At 45.8% G+C, this 24725-nt stretch overlaps 1 protein-coding gene across 1 annotated transcript; it reads right to left on the reverse strand.

Moving 5' to 3' along the window:
* Positions 1-1389: 1389 nt before the first annotated feature.
* Positions 1390-8273, reverse strand: LOC132875340 (globoside alpha-1,3-N-acetylgalactosaminyltransferase 1-like). Its single transcript, XM_060912099.1, has 4 exons — positions 8215-8273; positions 3461-3496; positions 2511-2645; positions 1390-2080 (listed from the first exon to the last, which is right to left on the reverse strand). Exons 1-4 carry the CDS (start codon positions 8271-8273, stop codon positions 1390-1392), a joined length of 921 nt encoding a protein of 306 aa, XP_060768082.1.
* Positions 8274-24725: the final 16452 nt, after the last annotated feature.

Genomic DNA, 24725 nt, shown 5'->3' on the forward strand with positions numbered 1-24725 from the left:
AACTTTTCTGCTAGGTTCTACACTTTCGGATCAGTCCCGGCTCAAACGCCATGTGGGTTCCAGGAGAAAATCCGGCTTTTGAATGGGTGTCTATTGCGTTACACACCAGTGCATCTCGTTAAGTCAGAGTGGAGAGAGCTTGAAAAAAAAGGTCAAACTTTCTTGCTTAAACTGTGTTTTCAGCCACAAATTTCACTCTACAGACATGATTTTCTCAAAAGTAGTAGGAAAACTTGTCCTGATTCACACAATGTGTCTACCTAAACGATAGGATTTACAGTTTTTGAATGAGAAGCCTCAAACTGAGAAGAGCACAGGTGAGCGGCCTCACTGACTCCCATTATAAACGGGACAGAAAAGTCTCTCATTTTTAACTCGTTCTAGTGTCGTCATTTTTAACACTACAGACAAAAAAATACATCATTTTATTCAGAAGACCCTTCTAGCGCTCACTGTGAAAGAATTTTGTGAATAGCTGCTTCCGTTGTCGAGTTATTTGTCATTGTTCGAGGCCTGGTCCTTCATAAAAAACAGCACAAAACTCCATACCTTGTGTGTCTTAGCTCATTGACACCCATTATAAAAGTGACAGAAAAGTCTCTCATTTTTAACACTACAGACAAAAAATTACATCAGTCTATTCAGGAGACCCTTCTAGCGCTCACTGTGAAAGAATTTTGTGAATTTCTTTTTTTTGTGAAAAAAAAAACAGCCTCGGTTGGCATGACACTTCAGCTTAGCCGCCCACTTTATTAGGAACACTTCTGTTCGTACATACAAACTACAAACACTCTTCTTAGAGTTTAGAGTTTATTTTATTTTTAAAAGGGACAGTGCACAAATTAAACATTATCCTTGTGGTAAGGACAGATGTCTGTCCCAGGTTATAGCAGTACATGCTAATTTCCGCCTGTAGTCACTTTGTTTATACTCTTGAATAGCTCTTCTTCATGACGGCTGCTGTCTCAAGCACACATAATCATTGCATTGAAACATCATTGCAGGTCACACATTCACGGCCAGCGAACATGCGTGACCGAATTGCTTCACGCACTGCATCCTCTCACAATTTCCCCCGGGGAATTGTCCGGTCTAGTTTTAGGTTAGCAAAACATTTCCTGAACGTTACAGTTTTAGGAAAACGGAAAATGTTGTGAAGGAAATAGCCATGAAGGATATGGTGGAGAAGTCTGGGGTTCTCCGGGTGAAACCTGAGAGGTAATGGTAATGAAACGAGATAACTTAGTTTGTTTATATTCTCTGACATTCTCATCGGAGGGGATTAGGGTTTGGGATAATTGGGATTCCAGGTGATTCACATCAAGAAAACTAAATCTGTAATGTTTATTTGTTGAAAATCAATAAAGTTCTGCTGAGGTACAGTGTGTATTAAGGGTTGGGTCGAACCTCAGCATAGTTCTTGACCACGTGTGAGGAACGCACCACTTTTATGTAGCTGGGTTTCCATTGTTTGTCATCCCACAGGTATTCAGGTGAGAGTACCTTGGTGGGCTTGTTGTACAGGAAGTACTTGTTCAGGTGAGACTCTTCCTGCCATACCGCTTCGATGTGATTGGCTCGGTCCACTTCCAGTTGAATGTGGCAAGTCTTCACGAGCTTATGCACTTTGTCAAGGCGACCTCCGATCACAGCCCCTCCGTAGTAGTAGTCTCCTTTGCCGAAAGGTATATAGGCCTGAGATTCAGGACGCCGCTCATACGTGAACTGATCCTGAGGCTTTCTGAAAAACCCGGCGTGCAGCGCACCAACGAGGTCGCCCAGAGACTCCGCCCCCCAGTGAGCATGGAATTTAGAGTCGACGTCGAGGCTGAATATGTAGTCTACCTTGTTGATGAGTTCCTCTTGAATGAGTTTCTCAATCATCTCCATTCTGCGCAGCGAGATTTCCTGCCAGCGGTCCGAGCTTGCTGTTTTTAGCACAGTCAACTGATGCCCCTCCCCCAATGTGACCACAGGAACTTCATTTGGGCGATCTGTAAACAGGTAATAATGCACTCGGTAACCAACCATGAAATGCTGCTCTGCAGATTCGAGGAAGGCCTTCAGGAAACGCACATACCTGCAGGAAGATATTCAGGTTGTTTAGCATAAAACAGATTTTAAAAGTCCCAAATATTTTGTGGAACTAAAATTCACTAATTAGTGAACTGATAAGTGAACTGTGTCAGAAACCAGACAATGAACTGGGGCACCCGGAGCATTTACAATCACAAGACACATAGCTTTACTCGTTTGTTTTCTTCAACATAGTTTCAAGGTGCTAATTACAGCTGTTTTAACAACGATGTGTGCTGGCGGGTGTGGCTAGTTTCGCAGGTAATCTAATAACATTTATGCATGTATCTAGTGTTTAATTTTAATTTCAGACTTTAATATTGAAAAAACATTTTGAACATTCATGACTTCAAATCGGCTCTTGCTCCAGATTTATTCTTGGTTAACACTCAGTGACCCACGATGCTTTGTATATGACAAGTGTCATGACGTACTTGCCCAGAGCAAAGACGGTGGTTGCCACGGTGATGTTCTGTCGTTTGTAGATGGCATCAATCATTGACAAATCAAATGTTTTCTCCCATACAATCGGAGCTAACCATGGGGTCATCGTGGCAACATCTGGCTGACTGACAACATACACAAACACACACACACTTTAGCTTTTACATATGGCCCTTTTCCACTACCCTTTTTCAGCTCACTTCAGCCCGACACGGCTCGCGTTTCGACTATCTAAGAACAGCACGACTCAGCTCGCTTCAGCCCTGCTCAGCCCCCAAAACTCGCACGGTTTTGGAGTGGGGCTGAAGCGAGCCAAACCGAGCTGAGTGAGGCTAGGGGCGTGAGGAGACACTCCCCTGTGCACTGATTGGTGAGGAGGAGTGTCCTCACATGCCCACACACGCCCCGCGAGCACGCTGGGATCTGTAAACACCATAAACCCGGAAGAAGGAAAATTACGAATTACGAGAATTATGAAGCCTTATGTGCCTCGCCTCATCTACATGCTCTTGCCAGGATCTGTTGGCGTTGTCGGTGACAACAAGCCACAGCACCAAGACCAGCAACACTAACGACTCCATGTCCTCCATGTTCATTGTTTACTCTCCGGGTTGTGAGACTACCGCTTAAAAGGTCACTGATGTCACTGTTTGCGCCGCCTAACAACATCACGTGACGTCCACCCACTTTCGCTAACTCCACCCAATGTGTCTACCCACTTCCAGCCAGCATGGTTCAGCGCGATTGTAGTCGAAATGGAACGCCAACAGCCCCGCTCAGCTCGACTCAGCCCAACTCAGCACGGCACGGCTCAGCCCGACTCAGCCGCGTTGGTAGTGGAAAAGCGGCAATAGTCTACAGCACTCTGGGAAAGGAAAAGCCTAGTATCTCTCTCTCTCTCTCACACACACACACACACACCTGTATGGCTCTTTCTTACCTGCACCACGTGGATGTGTAGCTGAAGTAAATGAACCTGATGAAGACAACAAACACACACACACGCACACATTTTGAACTCATACATTTGCATAGTCACTGCATCCCATTCCAGCATTTCAAAAGTGTCCCAATATTGTGTGAAAACCACACACGTGGCAATGCTGAGGCAAACCCCATCCACACCACAAATGTACACCAGGTTTTATGAGAAACAAAATTTACTGGGGGGTGGCACGGTGGTGTAGTGGTAGGCACTGTTGCCTCACAGCAAGAAGGTCCTGGGTTCGAGCCCCGTGGCCGGTGAGGGCCTTTCTGTGCGGAGTTTGCATGTTCTCCCCGTGTCCGCGTGGGTTTCCTCCGGGTGCTCCGTTTCCCCCACAGTCCAAAGACATGCAGGTTAGGTTAACTGGTGACTCTAAATTGAGCGTAGGTGTGAATGTGAGTGTGAATAGTTGTCTGTGTCTATGTGTCAGCCCTGTGATGACCTGGCGACTTGTCCAGGGTGTACCCCACCTTTCGCCCGTAGTCAGCTGGGATAGGCTCCAGCTCGCCTGCGACCCTGTAGAACAGGATAAAGCGGCTACAGATAATGAGATGAGATGAAAATTTACTGAGGTACACTTTTTTCTTTTTCTTCCTCTTTTTTTATCCAGCCCTGGGAATTTGGTATAAATAAGAATTTAGGTTAATAAACAACAAATGGAGCAGGGAACATCTACCGATCAGCCATAACATTACGACCACTGACAGGTGAAGAAGTGAATAATGTTAATTATCTCATTACAATGGCACCTGTCAAGGGGTGGGACATATTAGGTAGCAGGAGAAGAGAACAGTCAGTTCTTGAAGTTGATGTGTTGGACACAGGAAAAAATGGGCGAGTGTAAGGATCTGAGTGACTCTGACAAGAGCCAAATTGTGATGGCAAGATGATTGGGTCTGAGCATCTCCAATATGGTACATCTTGTGGGGTGTTCCCGGTATGCAGTGGTTAGTACCTACCAAAAATGATCCAAGGAGGACAACCAGTCAACCAGCGACAAGGTCATAGGTGTCAAAGGCTCAGTGATTTGCATGGGGCACGAAGGCTAGCCCATATGGTCCAATCCCACAGAAGAGCTGCTGTAGCACAAACTGCTGAAAAAGTTAATACTGACACCTTTCTGTTTTAGCCAGCATTAACTTTTTCAGCAGTTTGTGCTACCGGTTGTCCTTTCTTGGACCGCTTTTGTTCGGTACTAACCACTGCATACTGGGAACACCCCACATGATGTGTAGTTTTGGAGATACTCAGACCCAGTCATCTCACCATCACAATTTGGCCCTTGTCAAAGTCGCTCAGATCCTTACGCTTGCCCATTTTTCCTGCTTCCAACACATCAACTTCAAGAGCTGACAGTTCTCTTGCTGCCTAATATGTCCCACCTCTTAACAGGTGCCACTGTAATGAGATAATCAATGTTATTCACTTCTTCACCTTCACCAGTGGTCATAATGTTATGGCTGAACAGTGGATACAACAGGATGCTATTTTTGTTATACAATTAATTTGATTGTACTGAGCAGGAAAGTTGACTCCAACATTAGCCAGCTAACATCTGCCAACCGATTTGTGTTCTGCCATTACCGCGGTGTCAATTCGTAGAGACTCAGTGCCTGAAAGTGATAGCAGCATGGCTCGTTGGAGTGATGAGGTGAGGCCGTGGCCCCCAGACACTGATATGGATGGTGATCTTAATTTTATTCAAAATGTACATCTTAATTAGACATTGGTTACGACAATAAACAATATTATCTGGCAAAAACATTCATCCTATTCTTCAAAGATCACAAGTCCAAATCCCAAAGATGCCACATATGAATCTGTTAAATCAGAGCATCCTGATAGACAAAAATCCAAATACGGAGGTCTGTTCAATTGTGTGGGAAGACAGAAGGGATGTGAGAAATTGTTTTCTATTTTTCCATGAATATGAAAATCATGAAGATCAGTTCAGTTCAGTCTGTTCTTTGCTCAGTAATAAGGTATGATGTTATTAGGACCCCATTAGCTGATGCAAATCATCAGCTCCTCTTCCTGGGGTCCACAAAAAAAACATAAAAATGTAACATACGGTAAGATAGGACACTTACAGACGAAACGACCGCGTTAAATAAAAATGAGAAAAGTCTCCTGAACAATTTTCCTTTCTCACAAATATATTGCTAAACTTATTATTATTATTATTATTATTATTATTATTATTATTATACAAAATAGCTTTCTTTAAATGTAAGGTTTCTGTTTGTTTCCTGGTTTGGTTAATTTAGGTTAGAGTAGGTTTGTCACAAACGTTACAGAAGGAGAGCTAGACTAAGATGTAAAGGGTCATGAAATTTGATTGATTGATTGATTGATTGATTGATTGATTGATGTATAAACGTGGAATATTATGTGTGAGATTATGTGCTGTGTAAAGTAAATCAAGCAAGTCGACACACATTGTGTTGAATGCTGTGAACAAATACACAGGTTGTGTTCACTTTAAAATGACACATAACTGTGTGACCTGAGTATTTAGCGTATTTGAATACTTTTTAACACCTGTATTACTTCATCTACAACTACTGGACATATAATAACAGATAGGCTACAGAATACTAAATACTAGCACACAAAAAAATCCTATGTATTGTACATTTTCTCCATGTACTTAAACTAAAGAAAAAGAAAGAAAGTGAACTCGATCTCTCTGAATATAAACGAGTGAATTTGGTAATAATTTTTGTCAAAGAAATGGAATGAATCTTCATTTCTTTATCTTTATGGAGGCATAAAGTTGAAAAGCCATGGCATGAAGTTACGGGAAAGAGAAGTAGAAGCTCGGCAAAGAGGAGAGGTGGAGATATATCTCATCTCATCTCATTATCTCTAGCCGCTTTATCCTTCTACAGGGTCACAGGCAAGCTGGAGCCTATCCCAGCTGACTAGGGGCGAAAGGCGGGGTACACCCTGGACAAGTCGCCAGGTCATCACAGGGCTGACACATAGACACAGACAACCATTCACACTCACATTCACACCTACGCTCAATTTAGAGTCACCAGTTAACCTAACCTGCATGTCTTTGGACTGTGGGGGAAACCGGAGCACCCGGAGGAAACCCACGCGGACACGGGGAGAACATGCAAACTCCACACAGAAAGGCCCTCGCCGGCCACGGGGCTTGAACCCGGACCTTCTTGCTGTGAGGCGACAGCGCTAACCACTACACCACCGTGCCGCCCTGTGAAGATATATGTGAGCAGTAATATGGTTTCATGGCAGAAAAGACTACTACAGGCGAAATATTTGCTTTGAGAATGTTGATGGAAAAGTACAGAGACGGCCAAAAGGAGCTGCATGGTGTGTTTGTGGATTTGGAGAAGGGACATGACAGGGTGCCGAGAGAAGGGAAGTGAAGTGAAGGGAAGTGAAGGGAAGGGAAAAAGGTGACCTGTGCCTTCAAAATATCACATTATTTTCAGATTGTTCTCAGTTATCAGATGTGATCAGTATATTATCAGTAATCAGAATGAAACCATTCATGACAGAACTGCAGAATTTATTTGGTAAAAACCAGCAATATCAAAAACAACATCAAACGGAAATCATAACACATATCACACACATAACAAAAAAAAAAAGAATTGTGACTCAGATTCTGCAACCTGAATGCAAATCTATGTCTACAGTCACTACAGACCTGTTATAAACATGACACTTTATTATATTTATTACTCAGAAGCAGGGGTGTGTCTCGGACCGGGCTATCAGGCTGAAGCCCTGGATATTTTTTCTATTCGCTTAAATTTTGCTTGTTTCAGCAAGATGCAGAAGGTTTTTTGCTGCTCATTGGAGCTGAGGGTGCAGTTCAACAGGAAATGGTCAGTCATAGGCTACAGGGAGAACAGAAATCTCATTTTATATTTCAAACGTGAAATGATGAAATGGGGGCAGCAGCCATTTTCTCATACTTTCTCATACTGCTCGGCTGCGCTTAAAATGAAACCAACCAAAATACTGACAAAAAATGTTCATCAACGAATGCTTGTCTCATGACTAAAATGTGGTGCATACAAGACAAAGTAGTTCCTATTTGGGAACTACATGACTGCCTTTATCATCTCAGTGAGGTCGCAGGGAGAAAGGGATGCCCCAGGGTGGGCATGGAGACAACATGCTCGGAAGGACACACTGTTATATGTTTTTATGACCAACTCTGAACTGTCACGTCAACGCCAAATTCAGCGTTGATCCCCCCTCCCCCCATGCACTTCTTCCTACAACTATGACCACCATGGAATCCATCTCCCAGCTCACACCTTAGAGTTAAAATGTTTACTGCTCACACGCACCTGGATTTTGATAGTTACTGGCGCAATACGAACACACTCACCACACTAGGACTTGGGTAAGCATTTGTTCAGCTCGGTGTTTCACCAAACTTTTATATCAGTGTCCTTGTTCATGGTTTTTGATCTGTTTTTTTTTTTTTTAGATATTTACCTTTGCCTCTGACATCCTGTTTGTGTCTCACCTGAACTACTGCATGTCCTAAACCATGTTGAAGCTTTGTGTTTTTTAAAATGATTATCTATTAAATACCAGCACTCAGTGTAGTAGTAGTAGTAGTAGTAGTAGCAGTAGAAATCATAATAATAATAACAATAATACTGTTGATGATGGTGGTGATGATGATGATCTAAATAAACAAATAAATAAAGACATACCCGATGATTGAACCGGTGAGAATAAGGGAAAACACATAGAAATTCTGTCCAAATCGCATTGTGATATTTCTCCTGTCCTCCACGTCCCAAAAAGAGTTAAGTCCGAAGTTCAATGTGTATGCATATGTGTGCATATAAGATGGGTGTGATCTGGTGGACAATCCAGGTTGACACATTTTACCCGGAAGAACAGACACACGAATTTGACCTGAAATTACATCTGTGTGTGGTTTCTTACGATACTGCTCATGCAGAGTTAATGACTCCTACCTTCATACATATTCTACCACAGCACTTTTTAAGTTCTGGATTGTGATTGGTCAGAAGGTGTTGATTAATTTTCTATAACAGCAGCTCTGACAGTAGTGCAGCTCCTCATCACAGGTTTATATTCTTTTCTTCCTTCCTTGAGTCATCCAATGCCATCAGGCAGGACATTCCATATCCCTTTATATTCCATATCCCTCAATCTTTCATCCCAGTGTTAGGGTTTTGCTGGGATGCGAACCTGGTTCGCTGGTGTGATAATCCAGCAAACCCCCACTAGGCCACCAGGGGAATGACTTAAGTGCAGAGGCGTGAGACGGAAGTAGAAAAGCATCAAAAAGTTTATTTACAATATTTACAGTCCCAAAAAATATAATCCAAAAAACGGTCAGAAGATGAAGGGAAAAATAAAATATCCAAAAGTTCAAAGTCAAATAAAAAAGCCAAAAAAACAGAAAAGGCAAAAATACCAACGCTCAGAAGATCCAAAAAACAGTAAATACCAAGTCCAAAAAGTCCAAAAAGAAAAGCAATGTGCAAAACCAAAAAGATAAAGGCAAGGAACACAGAACAGAGGTAAGAGCAATTCCAGCGTTATGGACGTGACACTTGAACTCAAAATGGCAACAAATGACCCAGTGCATGTTTTATTGTCTCCCAGTATTTAAACAGGTGTTGCATATTTTAAGGCTGTACCATACTGGAGAAGTGATAGAACAAGAACAATTCCCATAGTACATCTAGGGCATGCCAGAAAATGCCAATAAAAGATGCGTTATGGATGTGACAGAAAAAGTATCACTTTTCTTGGGTGACTGTACATTTTTATCAAACTCTGTGAAATTGTAAACCTAATGTCGAAATGGAGATATCCATTTGATAGGAGTCCAAGGTGAATATTAAAAAATCTTTGTTTAAAATATTTTGTATTTCATGCAGCGTTTCGGAAGGAAAAGTCAGCGTTATGGATGTGACGAAATTCCGTTACGGATGTGACGCGTCTGAAATAGACATGGCGTATGTTTAGAAAATCAGCAATTTAACCACCATAACCCTTTGAAAAACTCTCTAAATATCAGCTAAAACTATCAACGTTCTTAAATAATATTTAGGATGGCTATTGTTTTGCTGTTTTGTGGATTTTAGCATACATTTCTGTGGCTTGTGGCAATAATATAGAATTGTACATGATCAAAGTTGATTTTAGCTTGAGTTTTACATTATAAGAAAGAAAGACTGACAGTGACATATTAGGTTGGTTACAAATTGGTTCAACTTATTCACATCTGTAAAATACAGGCCTAGGTGATATCTCTGGGAGTGGTTTTGATGTATTACATGTTGCTTTATTTTTGCATGGTGAGGTTGACATTTACATGGAATTGCCCGTAACTGGAGCTAAACATAACAGCACAAAGACTCTGTGACAAGAGGACTGAACTCAGGGGTATAAATACACAAACTAATTAAGGACAGGGCGGGGCAGGAAACAGGCAATAAGACAAAACCAAAACACAGAACACAGTGGTGACCTCTAGAGGCCAAAACAAACATGACCAGAAAAGGAAATAACAGCGGCCTCTAGAGGCCAAAACAGTCCCAGTCCTAACAGGACCCCCCCCCCAGGAGCATCTCCTGACGTTCCCAGGATGATCAGGATGGGCCGAATGGAAGTCCCGACAAAGTTCTTTGTCTAGTATGTCCCGAGCTGGGACCCAGCAGCGCTCCTCAGGGCCATAGCCCTCCCAGTCCACAAGATATTTGAGACCCCCGCGAACCCGGCGGGAGTCCAGCAGGCAGCGCACGGTGAAAACAGTCTGACCTTGGAAGATGCGGGGGGGCAGGGGGTTCCTAGGGGCAGGGGCATACGTGGACGTCAGTACGGGCTGCAACAGGGAAACATGGAATGTGGGGTTAATCCTTAGCGTACATGGTAACTGGAGCCGGTAGGAGACAGGGTTAACTCTGCGTACAACCTTGAAGGGGCCAATGTAGCGAGGAGCAAGCTTGCGGTTCTCCACCCGCAGCAGAAGGTCCTTGGTGGACAGCCAAACCCACTGCCCAGGGCGGAAAGTGTGGGTAGGTCTCCTATGGCAGTTGGCCTGAGTCTGGTTGGTACTGGAGGTCTGGATGAGTGTCCTCCTGACCTTGCTCCAGGTCTTACGACACCGTCTCATGTATTGGTTGACCGAGGGCACCCCAGTGTCCTCCTCCTGGTCCGGGAACAGAGGTGGCTGGAACCCGAATTGGCACTGGAACGGCGACAGCTTGGTGGCCGATGACTGCAGGGTGTTGTGGGTGTACTCAGCCCATGGCAGCCAGGTGCTCCACGATGTCGGGTTATCCATAGCCAGGCCTCGCAGGGTGGTTTCCAGGTCTTGGTTGAGCCTCTCCGTCTGGCCATTGGACTGGGGGTGGAACCCAGAGGAGAGGCTGGCAGTGGCCCCAATGAGCTTGCAGAAGCCGTGCCACACTCGGGAGGAGAACTGGGGCCCCCGGTCAGAGACGATGTCCTGTGGAAGACCAAAGACTCGGAAAACGTGATTAAATAGCAATTTAGCAGTGTCAAGGGCAGAAGGGAGCTTGCACAGTGGTATAAAGCGGCAGGCCTTGGAAAATCTGTCCACAATGACCAAAATGACAGTGTTACCTTGAGACTCAGGGAGACCCGTGATGAAGTCGACCGCCACGTGGGACCAGGGACGCCGGGGAATAGGCAGAGGATGCAGGAGACCCTGGGGACGCTGTCGCGGGTTCTTGGTTCTGGTGCAGACCTCACAGGACAGGACGAATGACCTTACTTCCTTCTCCATGTTAGGCCACCAGAAGCGTCTTTTGAGGAAGTCCAGGGTCCGCCGAGCTCCTGGGTGGGCGGTGAGAGGGGAAGAGTCGCCCCACTGGAGAACCTTGGCCCGGGCTTGACGAGGGACGTACAGGAGGCCCGGTGGCCCCGTCCCAGGATCAGGGTCCCAGCGTTGAGCTTGTCGAATGGTCTCCTCAATACCCCAGCAGACAGGAGCCACAATCCAGGATACAGGGATGATAGGCCCAATTTCACTCTCCCTGTTGTTGGGCGAGAACAGCCTGGAGAGCGCATCCAGTTTGGTGTTCTTAGAGCCCAGGTGGTATGATAGGGTGAAATTGAAACGGCTGAAAAACAAAGCCCACCTAGCCTGTCGTGGGTTCAGCCTCTTGGCTTGCTGGAGGTACTCCAGGTTCTTATGGTCCGTCCACACCAGGAATGGATGTTGCGCTCCCTCCAGCCAGTGCCTCCACTCCTCAAGGGCTCGTTTAACCGCTAGCAGTTCCCGATCCCCCACATCATAGCGGGACTCCGCAGGGCTCAGGCGGTGGGAGAAGTAAGCGCAGGGGTGCAGCTTCCCTTCCGAGCGTTGAGAGAGCACCGCACCGACACCACTGTCCGAGGCGTCCACCTCCACGATGAATGGTTGGGAGGTGTCTGGGAGAACCAGAATAGGTGCCATACAAAAGCGGTGTTTGAGGTCATTAAATGCCTTTTCTGCCTGAGGGGACCAGACATAGGAACCACCAGTCCTTTTGGTGAGATCCGACATAGGTGCTGCTACGGAGCTGAAGTTCCTGATGAACTTGCGGTAGAAGTTAGTGAATCCTAAGAACTGCTGAACCTCCTTAACGGACTTGGGAGTAGGCCAGTCCCGGACGGCCAGGGTCTTGGCTGGGTCCATTTGGAGTTGCCCCGTTCGTATGATAAATCCCAAGAAGGAGCCCTCGGGGACATGAAACTCGCATTTCTGGGCTTTAGTAAACAGATTATTCTGTAAAAGTCTTTGGAGGACTTGGCGGACATGGTGGCAGTGCTCCTGTAAGGTCTTGGAGAATATCAGGATGTCGTCGAGGTAGACGAAAACATATTGATTAATCATATCCCTCAAGACGTCGTTGATAAGGCCTGAAAAACAGCTGGTGCATTGGTGAGTCCGAAGGGCATGACCTGGTACTTGTAGTGCCCTGATGGGGTGTTAAAGGCGGTCTTCCACTCGTCTCCCTGTCGGATACGGACGAGATGGTATGTGTTCCGTAAGTCCAACTTGGTGAAGATGGTGGCACCTTGGAGCAGGTCGAATGCTGTGGACATCAGCGGAAGGGGATAGCGGTTGCGCACGGTAATCTTGTTCAGGCCCCTATAATCAATACATGGCCGGAGCCCCCCATCCTCCTTGCCGACAAAGGAGAAGCCGGCACCAGCGGGTGAGGTGGAGGGTCGAATGAACCCAGAGGCCAAGGCCTCCTTGATGTACTCCTCCATGGCCTTACGTTCTGGCTGAGAGAGGGAGAACAGTCGGCCCCAAGGAGTAGTCGTCCCAGGGAGCAAGTCAATAGCACAGTCGTAGGCGCGGTGCGGGGGAAGAACGGCGGCCCTGCTCTTGCTGAAGACCTCTTTGAGATCCCAGTACTCTGTGGAAACTTGAGATAACTCGGTGAGATCAGGAGGCTCGGCAGGAGACACAGGACAGCTAGAGAGCAGACAAGAGGCATGGCATGCAGGGCCCCATTCCACAACCTGGCTTGTTACCCAGTCTATGCGAGGGTTGTGGCGAGTAAGCCAAGGAAGGCCTAGAATAACTGGGAACTCAGGTGAATGAATAAGGTGCAGGGATATTTCTTCTTTGTGACCTTGAGACTGGAGAAAGACTGGAGAAGTAACTTGGGTGACTCTTCCATCACCTAAAGCTTGGCCATCCAGGGCAGACACAGACAGTGGGACTTCAAGAGGTGCAGTCGGGACAATGATGCTTTGGGCGAAGTGGATATCCATAAAGTTTCCAGCCGCCCCTGAGTCTAACAAGGCTTGACAAGAGTGGATGGACTCACCCCAGGAAATGGAGACCGGGACGTAGATTCCTTGGCCAGGGAGTCCGGGAGAGAGGGTAGGCCCCGTCACAACCCTCCCTCGGCTGGACGGGGCGGTCCTTTTCCCGAGAGCTCGGGACATGATGCTCGGAAGTGATCAGGCTTGCCACAGTAGATGCAGCACTTGTCCCTCCTTCTGCGCTCCCTCTCGGTTGCGGAGAGACGAGTACGGCCAACTTGCATGGGCTCTGGACAGTCACTGGAGGAGGTAGACGGGCTCCAGGTAGAGGCAGGGAGGCCAGGGAGGCTCAGGACTTGGCGGCGTTCTCTCATCCTATTGTCAAGATGAGTAGAATGTGAGATCAGAGTTTCGAGGTCACTTGGGCATCCGATAGAAGCCAGACCGTCTTTGATGGGGTCAGACAGACCATGGTGGAAGGCTGACACCAGGGCAGTCTCGTTCCATCCACTTACTGCTGCTAGCATCCGGAACGAGATGGCGTAGTCTGCGATGCTTCCCCCTTGCCAGATGGACATGAGCTTTCTGGCTGCGTCTTTACTGATGTCTGTTTGATCGAAGACACGAAGCATCTCCTCAGTAAACAACTGGAAATCAGAGCATTCGGGTCCCTGTCTCTGCCAGATAGCAGTGGCCCAGGCTCGCGCCTTACCAGCTAACAAGGTTATCACAAAGGCAATCTTGCGGCGATCCGTAGTGTAGGTGGTAGGCTGAAGCTCAAAGGTGAGTTGGCACTGGGTAAGGAACTCCCGACACTCACTGTGCTTGCCGTCATACCTCTGTGGTGCAGGAAGGCTGGGTTCACGAGGTGAAGAAGGCAGCATGGCAGGAGGCACTGGAGCAGGAGCGGATGGTGGAGCAGGAGCAGAATCAGGCGGAGGAGATGGGGGCAGAGAAGTCAGCTGTGCCAGGGTTTTCCCAATCTGCTGAAGCAGTACCTCGTGGCGAGCAAGGGTCTCACGTTGGCTTGCGAGAGTCCGTCCATGAGTGTCCATGGTGGATCCGAGACGTGTTAACGCAGCCATCATTCCCTGAAGGTTGGCCGGGTAGACAGATGAAGAAGCCTCTGCTGAGTCGGTCATGACGGAGTCTTTCTGTTAGGGTTTTGCTGGGATGCGAACCTGGTTCGCTGGTGTGATAATCCAGCAAACCCCCACTAGGCCACCAGGGGAATGACTCAAGTGCAGAGGCATGAGACAGAAGTAGAAAAGCATCAAAAAGTTTATTTACAATATTTACAGTCCCAAAAAATATAATCCAAAAAACGCTCAGAAGATGAAGGGAAAAATAAAATATCCAAAAGTTCAAAGTCAAATAAAAAAGCCAAAAAAACAGAAAAGGCAAAAATACCAACGCTCAGAAGATCCAAAAAACAGTAAATACCAAGTCCAAAAAGTCCAAAAAGAAAAGCAATGTGCAAAACCAAAAAGACAAAGGTAAGGAACACGGAACAGAGGTAACTGGAGCTAAACATAACAGCACAAAGACTCTGTGACAAGAGGACTGAACTCAGGGGTATAAATACACAAACTAATTAAGGACAGGGCGGGGCAGGAAATAGGCAATAAGACAAAAACAAAACACAGAACACAGTGGTGACCTCTAGAGGCCAAAACAAACATGACCAGAAAAGGAAATAACAGCGGCCTCTAGAGGCCAAAACAGTCCCAGTCCTAACACCCAGCCAGTAGATTTGATCCATGAAAGCCGGTCTCCATCTCGATGAGAGACTTCAATGTAGTGTGTGGTCTCCCTTTTCTGCGTTTGCCTCTGGAAACTAGAGGTCTGCGTGGGTCGGATTTTTCAGTCCCGCTCCCGCTCACGCCCGCATTGTGTAGTCCCGCTCCCGCTCGCGCCCGCAAAGAATTATGATTTTCAGTCCCGCTCCCGCCCGCGCCCACAAAAAAATTATGATTTTCAGTCCCGCTCCCGCCCGCGCCTGCCATATTTTGTCCCGCTTCCGCCCGCAAATCCCACATGATGCAGACGTTCGCGTTATTTCTCAGGAAAGTTCTTGTCTTGACACAGCGTGATGTGCCCCGCCCCCTACTTTGAGTGGATTTGAGCATAAATATCTACAGCTCACGTTCACGTTTGTTATTATTTACCTTGTTTCTGAATTCAGCATGTAGTGTCTCTAATAATAATAATAATTAGTGCTGTCAAGCGATTAAAATATTTAATCGCGAATCGCACATTTTTATCACATGAGAAACCATTGTAATTCTCTGATCAGCATAAAAAAGTGAATGGGCTTGCTTTGTACCAATGGTGTTTTTTTTTTATTGCAAAGCAGAGCTAACAAGAGGAGTGAACTTCACTCTTCTTCCACTTCACTCAGTGAAGTAATTTACTGCTTGAGTTAGTCTACAACTTTAATCAGAGAGACAGGTTACACAGTGACGGTAGGCTTGACATGCTTGATTATAATATAAAGTACACTATTATATTAACTTTAAGTTGTTCGGTGATAAATATTGCATTGAATCTGATCTTTACTGTTTCATCTCACTTAACACATTTTGTACTTTTACACTTGTTCTGCCTGTTGATGCGTCGCGCTGTCCAATCAGAGGCGGCCAAATTTGCATATTACAGGAAGGATTTCTGGGATAGCATTGAGTTTACAGACGCTGTCTTCTTAAAACTGAATAAATATTTAAAAAGAGCCAAATGAGCCAGTCTTTTGAATGGCTCTTTTCAAAGAACGGATCACAAAGATGTGGATCCCATCAAAGAGCCATAAATCCCATCTCTACTAGTTTCAAAAGCTTATGAAAAACCTACATCATGTCACAGAGCGTTAATCTTGCGATAAAAAAAATATCGCCGTTAAAATTGAGTCAACATGATAATAACGCAACATTTTTTACAGCAATAATAATAATAATAATAATAATAATAATAATAAAAGACAGACGAGCACGTAATTCCAAGTGGAAATTTGGTATATTTATTGTTCAGCCATACAAAACATTAGGCTAACCCAGTTTACATTTGTTAAGCATTTCTAACTAGAATATCCTATAGAATACCCTATAAGCATAGCATATACAGGGAGTGCAGAATTATTAGGCAAATGAGTATGTTGACCACATTACCCTCTCTATGCATGTTGGCCTACTCCAAGCTGCATAGGCTTGAAAGCCTCCTACCAATTAAGCATACCAGGTGATGTGCATCTCTGTAATGAAAAGGGGTGTGGTCTAATGACATCAACACCCTATATCAGGTGTGCAAAATTATTAGGCAACTTCCTTTCCTTTGGCAAAATGGGTCAGAAGAGGGATTTGACGGACTCAGAAAAGTCAAAAATAGTGACATATATTGCAAAGGGATGGAGCACTCTTAAAATTGCCCAGCTTTTGAAGCATGACCATCGAACAATCAAGCGCTTCATTCAAAATAGTCAACAGGGTCGCAAGAAGCGCGTTGAAAAAAAAAAGGCGCAAACTAACTGCCCGTGAACTGAGGAAAGTCAAGCGTGAAGCTGCCAAGATGCCACTCGCCACCAGTTTTGCCATATTTCAGAGCTGCAACATCACTGGAGTGTCAAAAAGCACAAGGTGTGCAATACTCAGGGACACGGCCAAGGTAACAAAGGCTGAAAAACGACCACCACTGAACAAGACACACAAGATGAAACGTCAAGACTGGGCCAAGAAGTATCACAAGACTGATTTTTCTAAGGTCTTATGGACAGATGAAATGAGAGTGAGTCTTGATGGGCCAGATGGATGGGCTCGTGGCTGGATCAGCAAAGGGCAGAGAGCTCCAGTCCGACTCAGACGCCAGCAAGGTGGAGGTGGGGTACTGGTATGGGCTGGTATCATCAAAGATGAGCTTGTGGGACCTTTTCGGGTTGAGGATGGCATCAAGCTCAACTCCCAGTCCTATTGTCAGTTTTTGGAAGACACCTTCTTCAAGCAGTGGTACAGGAAGAAGTCAGCATCCTTCAAGAAAAACATGCTTTTCATGCAGGACAATGCTCCATCACACGCATCCAAGTACTCCACAGCATGGCTGGCCAGAAAGGGTCTAAAGGAAGAAAGATTAATGACGTGGCCTCCTTGTTCACCTGATCTGAACCCCATAGAAAACCTGTGGTCCCTCATCAAATGTGAGATCTACAAGGAGGGGAAACAGTACACATCTCTGAACAGTGTCTGGGAGGCTGTGGTTGCTGCTGCACGCAATGTTGATCGCAAACAGATCAAAACACTGACCGAATCCATGGATGGCAGGCTTTTGAGTGTCCTTGTAAAGAAAGGCAGCTATATTAGTCACTGATTTGTTTTTTTTTTGTTTGTTTGTTTCTGAATGCCAGCAATGTATATTAGTGAATGTTGAGTTGTTATATTGGTTTCCCTGGTGAAAATAAATGAGTGAAATGGGTATATGTTTGTTTTTTGTTAAGTTGCCTAATAATTATGCACAGTTATAGTCACCTGCACACACAGATATCCTCCAAAGATAGCTAAAACTAAGAAAGCCCTACTCCAACTTCCAAAAATACTCAGCTTTGATATTTATGAGTCTTTTGGGTTCATCAAGAACATAGTTGTTTTTCAATAATAAAACTAATCCTCAAAAATACAACTTGCCTAATAATTCTGCACTCCCTGTATAAATGTCATAACAAAACACAGTCCTAGCCTACAACAACAAAAAATCGACAGTATAGGCTACTGTAGACATTATAGGGCTATGGTTGCACATTTCTAAAACTATTTGGGCTTGAGCCTCCGTGCAAGTGTTAAACTCAATATAACATAGCTGACCTTGTTTGAATATGAATAAGAAAAACGAGAAAATCAAACGCAGGTAAACGAAACAACTAAGCCTATTGCTTAGGATATCGGGTTCTTTGAACAGCTATGGAGAAACAGCAAATTGTTCACTGTTGAGGGCTTCAACATACTGCGCCTTTCCTCCAGTATGCGACCACATATGCTGAACGCGCGCTCGGATGGTGCGCTGGAACCTGGAATGGCCAGTACATGCCGTGCCAGTTTGGCAAGTGTGGGAAAGTCATAGCAGTGATTTTTCCACCACAGCAGGATATCTTTAGATTGGTGTGATTCGGATCCAATGAGTTTCACTTTCAGATAATCATCAATCTCGGAGTTTACAGACTTCGATTCAGCACCCGTAGCACCGACATCCTCCCATTCCTCAAACTCACGAAAAGTGACCTTTTTAGGTGGAGGTGGCTCCGCGCTTTCATCAGTTTGGACATCAAACCCCAACTCCTCGGTCATCTCTTTCACAGCTTCCGTCACGTATTGTCTTTCATTTGCATTGATCATCCTAAGATGACGCAACTTTGGAGTAAGGAAAGTTGCTACTTTATACAGCATGTCAATTCCATTTGGGACAAGGTGACTTGGTGACAGCAGTGCGTCTAGGCGTTGCGCACACGCAGATGCGATGACAGGTCTGATGTACCTGATTTATGGCCGTTGTATGTCAGAACCTTTTGGCACTTATCACAGCAAGCAAAGGGCAGCTGATTTCCATCCGCGTCGTACACGAGTGAGAACGACTTCCAAATGTCCGATTTCAGGACTCTTGACTTTTTAACGGTAAATGTACCTCTTTTTAAACCAGCACTTACTTTTGAAGCAGTGAGATTCAGTAAAGGAGCTCTGCTCTTCTGCCATGATCAGAGATCTCAAACACGGAAGAGGAAAAGAATCGAGAAATGAACGAGAGATATTTATCCTCTCCTGGATCAGAATCAGAATCAGAATTCTGATGACCAGCTCATCTAAGGTGTCATTGAGGCATCATGTTAGTGTGGGTCACTGGAGGCTGGGTGTGAACGGCGAGTCATTAGAGTGATCAAAGGATTTCCCGTTAGGGTGATCAATGGCAAATTTAAGATGCCATTCCTCACTCAATCTGGCAATCTGACTATCTCTGCAAATTTAGGCATCTTAAAATGTTTTTATTAATGCCAAATAAAATATCCAGCACAAATTATATATGATAGACATAAATTAATAATTTATAAATTTTATTTCAAACACGTTTTTAGTTAGCGGGACTGCAGCTTATCACCGCTCCCGCCCGCGCCGCATATGTGCACTCCCGCTCCCGCCCGCGCGCGCATATGTGCACTTCCGGTCCCGCCCGTGCCTGTAATGAGCTTTCAAAATTTGTCCCGCGCCGCATTGCTTTGCGGCGGGTCCCGCGAGTCCCGCGGGAGTGCAGGGCTCTACTGGAGACCACAACAGCAAATTTCCAGCAGGTTCATCATGACGTGAAACATGACCAGCAAATGTCAGATGATGCCTTCTTCCAGTTTGGGAAATCGGGGACAAGGATCAATGGAGAATTTTATTATTCATATGGCTTCTCCAGGAGAAGTCATAAACTGCTCGTCACATTTTGGCACATGTACCATCCAGTCTTTGGCTGCATTTGGAATTTAACGACTATCATTCACAGCCATAGCCCTGAATGACTTCTGTCTTTGTCTCTTTCTTGCTGAGGCTTTCCAGACTTTCTGCAGTGAGTGCAAAGTGCTCCATGCTTAAACAATATGGACATCCATATCATGGTGGCCCTAAGAGCAGTGAGTGCCAAACTGTCTCGGGCCATCAGAGCAGCAAAGCGCGCACATGCCCAGAGAATCCACAGTGACTTCCGGGACAGCGGCGACACACAGCGCATGTAGCAGGGCATCCAGGCCATCATGAACTATAGGACAACACCACCTGCCTGTGACAGTGATGCCTCCCTTCCAGATGTGCTGAACAGCTTCCATGCACGGGTTGAGGCACAGAATGGCATGGCAGTGAGGAAGATCATCCCTCCTCCCAATGACCAGGTGCTGTGTCTGACCACAGCTGACTTGAGGAAAACTCTACGCAGAGTCAGCCCACAGAAGGCTGCTGGACCAGACAACATCCCTAGTAAAGTGCTCAGAGGATATGTGGACCAGCTGGCAGATGTTCTCACTGACATCTTTAACATCTCCCTGAGCAACGCCATAGTTTTAGGAAGACCACGATTATCGTCCCCATGCCAAAGAAATCCTCAGTGTCCTGCCTCAATGACTACCATCCCGTTACACTCATACCCATCATCATGAGGCACATAAAGACCCTGCTGCCTCCCTCAGTGGACGCCCTGCAGTTCATGTATCGCCATCACCAGTCCACAGATGATGCCAGAGCCACCATCTTTCATCTGGCCCTTAGCCACCTGGACAAGAAGGACACATACATACGAATGCTGTTCATAGACTTCAGTTCAGCAGCTCATTGGAAAGCTGAGCCTGCTGGACATGAACACCTCCCTCTGCAATTGGATCCTGGATTTCCTGACCGAGGGACCTCAGTCAGTCCGAATTGGGAGCAGAACTTCCAGCACCACCCTACTGAGCACTGGGGCCCCCCAGGGCTGTGTGCTCAGTCCACTGCTGATCACTCTGCTGACTCACGACTGTGCAGCAACTCACAACTCAAACCACATCATCAAGTTTGCTGATGACACGACTGTGGTGGGTCTCATTATTAAAAATGACGAGTCAGCATACAGAGAGGAGGTGCAACAGCTATCAGACTGGTGCAGACTCAACAACCTGTCTCTGAACGTGGACAAAACAAAAGAGATAGTTGGTTACTTCAGAAGACCATGGAGTGACCACTTTCCACTGTATATCAATGGCTCACTTGTGGAGAACATCATGAGCACCAAATTCCTTGGTGTTCATCTAGCAGAGAACCTCACCTGCTCCCTCAACACCAGCTCCATTGCCAAGAAAGCCCAGCAGTGCCTCTGCTTCCTATGGAGGCTGAGGAAAACCCATCTCCCATCACCCATCCTCATTATATTCTACAGAGGGACTATTGAGAGCATTCTGAGCAGCTGCATCATGGTCTGGTTTGGGAACTGCACCGTCTCAGATCACAAGACCCAAAGCAGATAGTGAGGACAGCTGAGGAGATCATCGGAGTCTCTCTCCCTTCCATCATGGACAGTTACACCACACACTGCATCCAGAAAGCCACCAGCATCGTGGCCGAACCCACGCCCCTCACACACAATCTCTTCACCCTCCTGCCATCTGGTAAAAGGTGCCAAAGCATTCAGGCCTTCAAAGCCAGACTCTGTAACAGTTTCTCCCCACATCTTCCTCCACTACTATACCGTATGTAATGAGGTGGTCATCTCTTTTTCTATACCTTGTGTTACACACTAACAACTCCTGCCTCTGCACCAAGTCTAGGATTTTCTCCCCTTCTTCATTTCTCACTCCATAGCCGTAACCACCATGCACGCCGTCATAACCATTGCTCTCCCTACCCACGTGTCCATTTAAATCACCTCCAATTACCAGCTTTTCATTTTCCGCCACTTCCTCTATCAGACCTTCCAGATCCATCAAGAAAGCTTCTTTCTCCTCCTCTTCACATCTGGCCTGTGGACTGTATGCTGATATTACTGTGACCATCTCCAGTCCACCTTTCAGTCTGATTGACATCAGTCTGTCATTGACCCTCTTCACTTCCAGTACATTTTCTTTCCAATTTTGTGACAGTATAATCCCCATTCCATTTCTTTTATTGGATTTTCCACTGTAGTACAGTTTATATCCTCCTCCTATTTCTCTAACAGCATTACCTCCCCACTTGGTTTCCTGGATACACATTACATCAATGTTCCTTTTCTCCATCTCATCTGCCAGCTCTCTTCCTCTACCTGTCATAGATCCTACATTCCATGTAGCATATCTCCATCCCTCCTTTCCTTTCCAACTTCCAGGTAGCACATTGGGCCTTTGGGAGCCGTCATATCCCACTACTCTTCCATCGGTGTACCCAGCATTCTTTTTGTCGTAAGCAGGTGGGGGCGCCCATGGGGTACTTCGGGCTGTACCCTGCCCAATTCTTTTCTGGATCATAGCATGAAATTGAAGCGAGAGTTTTGCGGCCGGATGCCCTTCCTGACGCCAACCCCTTTTAGTCGCCTTTTACGACACGCAGAGGATACGTTGGGCCTATTCTCACCCGGAACCCATACGGGTTTCTTCCCACATGCTGTCAGACTCCTCAACTCTGAGGGACTGGACTGATTCTCACGGACTGTTGAACACACTGCTCACACAGCAATCTCTGCACAGTGGACAATAATGCACTATTGCCTTACAAAGTTTACAGTGTCTATCTCACACACACAAGGTTTACATTTATTTATTCCCTTTCATATACTACCTCAATATGCACACTCATCTCTGCACCTTATGTTACTTTTAGCTGCACTTTACGTTGGTTGTGTCATTTATTGTCCAGTTATGGTCTGCCTATCGTGTCATTTACTGTCTTCACTCATTGCACTCTTGCATTTTATGTTGTATTGTAGATTGTAGTCCTGTGATGTTTAATGTAGCACCATGGTACTACATTAAATGTAGTTTTGTATTAACTGTGTAATGTGCCAACTGTATATGGTTGAAATGACAAATAAAAAGACCTTGAACTTAAAGCCATAAAGATACTTACTCATTTACAAGTCAAGTCAACTTTATTGTCAAATATGCTATACATGCTTGACATACAGCACAGATGAAATTTCAGTCCTCTCTGACCCACGGTGCAAACAGGCAATCTCATATCATCTCTAGCCGCTTTATCCTTCTACAGGGTCGCAGGCAAGCTGGAGCCTATCCCAGCTGACTACGGGCGAAAGGTGGGGTACACCCTGGACAAGTCGCCAGGTCATCACAGGGCTGACACATAGACACAGACAACCATTCACACTCTCATTCACACCTACGGTCAATTTAGAGTCACCAGTTAACCTAACCTGCATGTCTTTGGACTGTGGGGGAAACCGGAGCACCCAGAGGAAACCCACGCGGACACGGGGAGAACATGCAAACTCCGCACAGAAAGGCCCTCGCCGGCCCCGGGGCTCGAACCCAGGACCTTCTTGCTGTGAGGCGACAGCGCTAACCACTACACCACCGTGCCGCCCAAACAGGCAATACAATAAATAAAAATAAAAATAGAATAACTGAAAAAACAAACAAACAATATAACCAGTATAAACACTCTAGATAGCAACTAGACATAGACTAAACACTCAGACAAACAATATAAGCAGTATAAATAAACAGTATAAACACTAGATAAGAAGAACTAGACATAGACTAAACACTAGACAAGAACTAGACAAAGACTAAACACTCAGACAATATAAACATATATACAATATATATAAACAATATAAACAATATAAATCCTTGTCTTAAGAAACGAACTTAAAGAATAGTTTGAATAGTTAGACATAATGAACTTTCACTACATAATATAAACAGTATAAACACTCTAGATATGAACTAGACATAGACTAAACACTCAAAAAAAAAAAAGCTCCTTCTCACCCCCGGCGGGGGGGTGGTATCCATGTCATCCTCAAGCTCGGGTCCTCTACCAGAGGCCTGGGAGTTTGAGGGTTCTGCGCAGTCTCTTCGATGTTCCTAGGACTGCGCTCTTCTGGACTGAGGCTTCAGATGTTGTTCCTGGGATTTGCTGGAGCCACTCTCCCAGTTTGGGGGTTACTGCCCCAAGTGCCCCCACTACCACGGGGACCACGCAACCCTTGACCTTCCACATCCGTTCCAGCTGCTCTTTCAACCCTTGATACTTCTCAAGTTTCTCATGTTCCTTCTTCCTGATGTTGGCGTCAGCTGGGATCGCCACATCTATCACCACCACCCTCTTCTGCTCTTTGTCCACCACCACTATGTCCGGTTGGTTAGCCAGGATCTTTTTGTCAGTCTGGAAGCTGAAGTCCCACAGAACCTTGGCCCTGTTGTTCTCAGCCACCTTCTGTGGTATGGCCCATTGGGACTTGGGTACTTCTATTCCATACTGGTTGCAGATGTCCCTGTATACTATCCCAGCCACTTGGTTGTGCCTCTCCATGTACGCTGATCCAGCTAGCATCTTACACCCTGCTACTATGTGCTGGACTGTTTCAGGGGCTTCTTTGCACAGTCTGCATCTTGGGTCTGATCTACTCTGGTAGATCCTGGCCTCTATGGCTCTTGTGCTTATGGCCTGTTCTTGTGCTGCCATGATTAGTACCTCTGTGCTGTCTGTCAGTCCTGCATTATCCAGCCACTGGTAGGATTTCTTGATATCAGCCACTTCCTCTATCTGACGGTGGTACATGCCATGTAGGGGTTTGTCCCTCCAGGTTGTCTGTTCCTCCTCCTCCTCTGCACTCTCATCAGGGTTTTGCTGCCTGAGACATTCACTTAGTAGTTCATCCTTTGGGGCCATCTTTCTGATGTATTCTCGGATTTTCGATGTTTCATCCTGGACCGTGGTCTTGACGCTCACTAGCCCTTGGCCTCCCTCTTTCCGCTTAGTGT

The sequence above is a fragment of the Neoarius graeffei genome, chromosome 28, assembly GCF_027579695.1.
Source record: "Neoarius graeffei isolate fNeoGra1 chromosome 28, fNeoGra1.pri, whole genome shotgun sequence".
Lineage (NCBI taxonomy): Eukaryota > Metazoa > Chordata > Actinopteri > Siluriformes > Ariidae > Neoarius > Neoarius graeffei.

Excerpts from the sequence above, each read along its gene's own strand:
- LOC132875340 (XM_060912099.1), bottom strand. The coding sequence starts at position 8,273 with ATGCGATTTGGACAGAATTTCTATGTGTTTTCCCTTATTCTCACCGGT. Across the intron at positions 2,646-3,460 it reads TACACATCCACGTGGTGCAG|TCAGCCAGATGTTGCCACGA; the intron begins GTAAGAAAGAGC and ends GTATGTTGTCAG. Across the intron at positions 2,081-2,510 it reads ACCGTCTTTGCTCTGGGCAA|GTATGTGCGTTTCCTGAAGG; the intron begins GTACGTCATGAC and ends ATCTTCCTGCAG.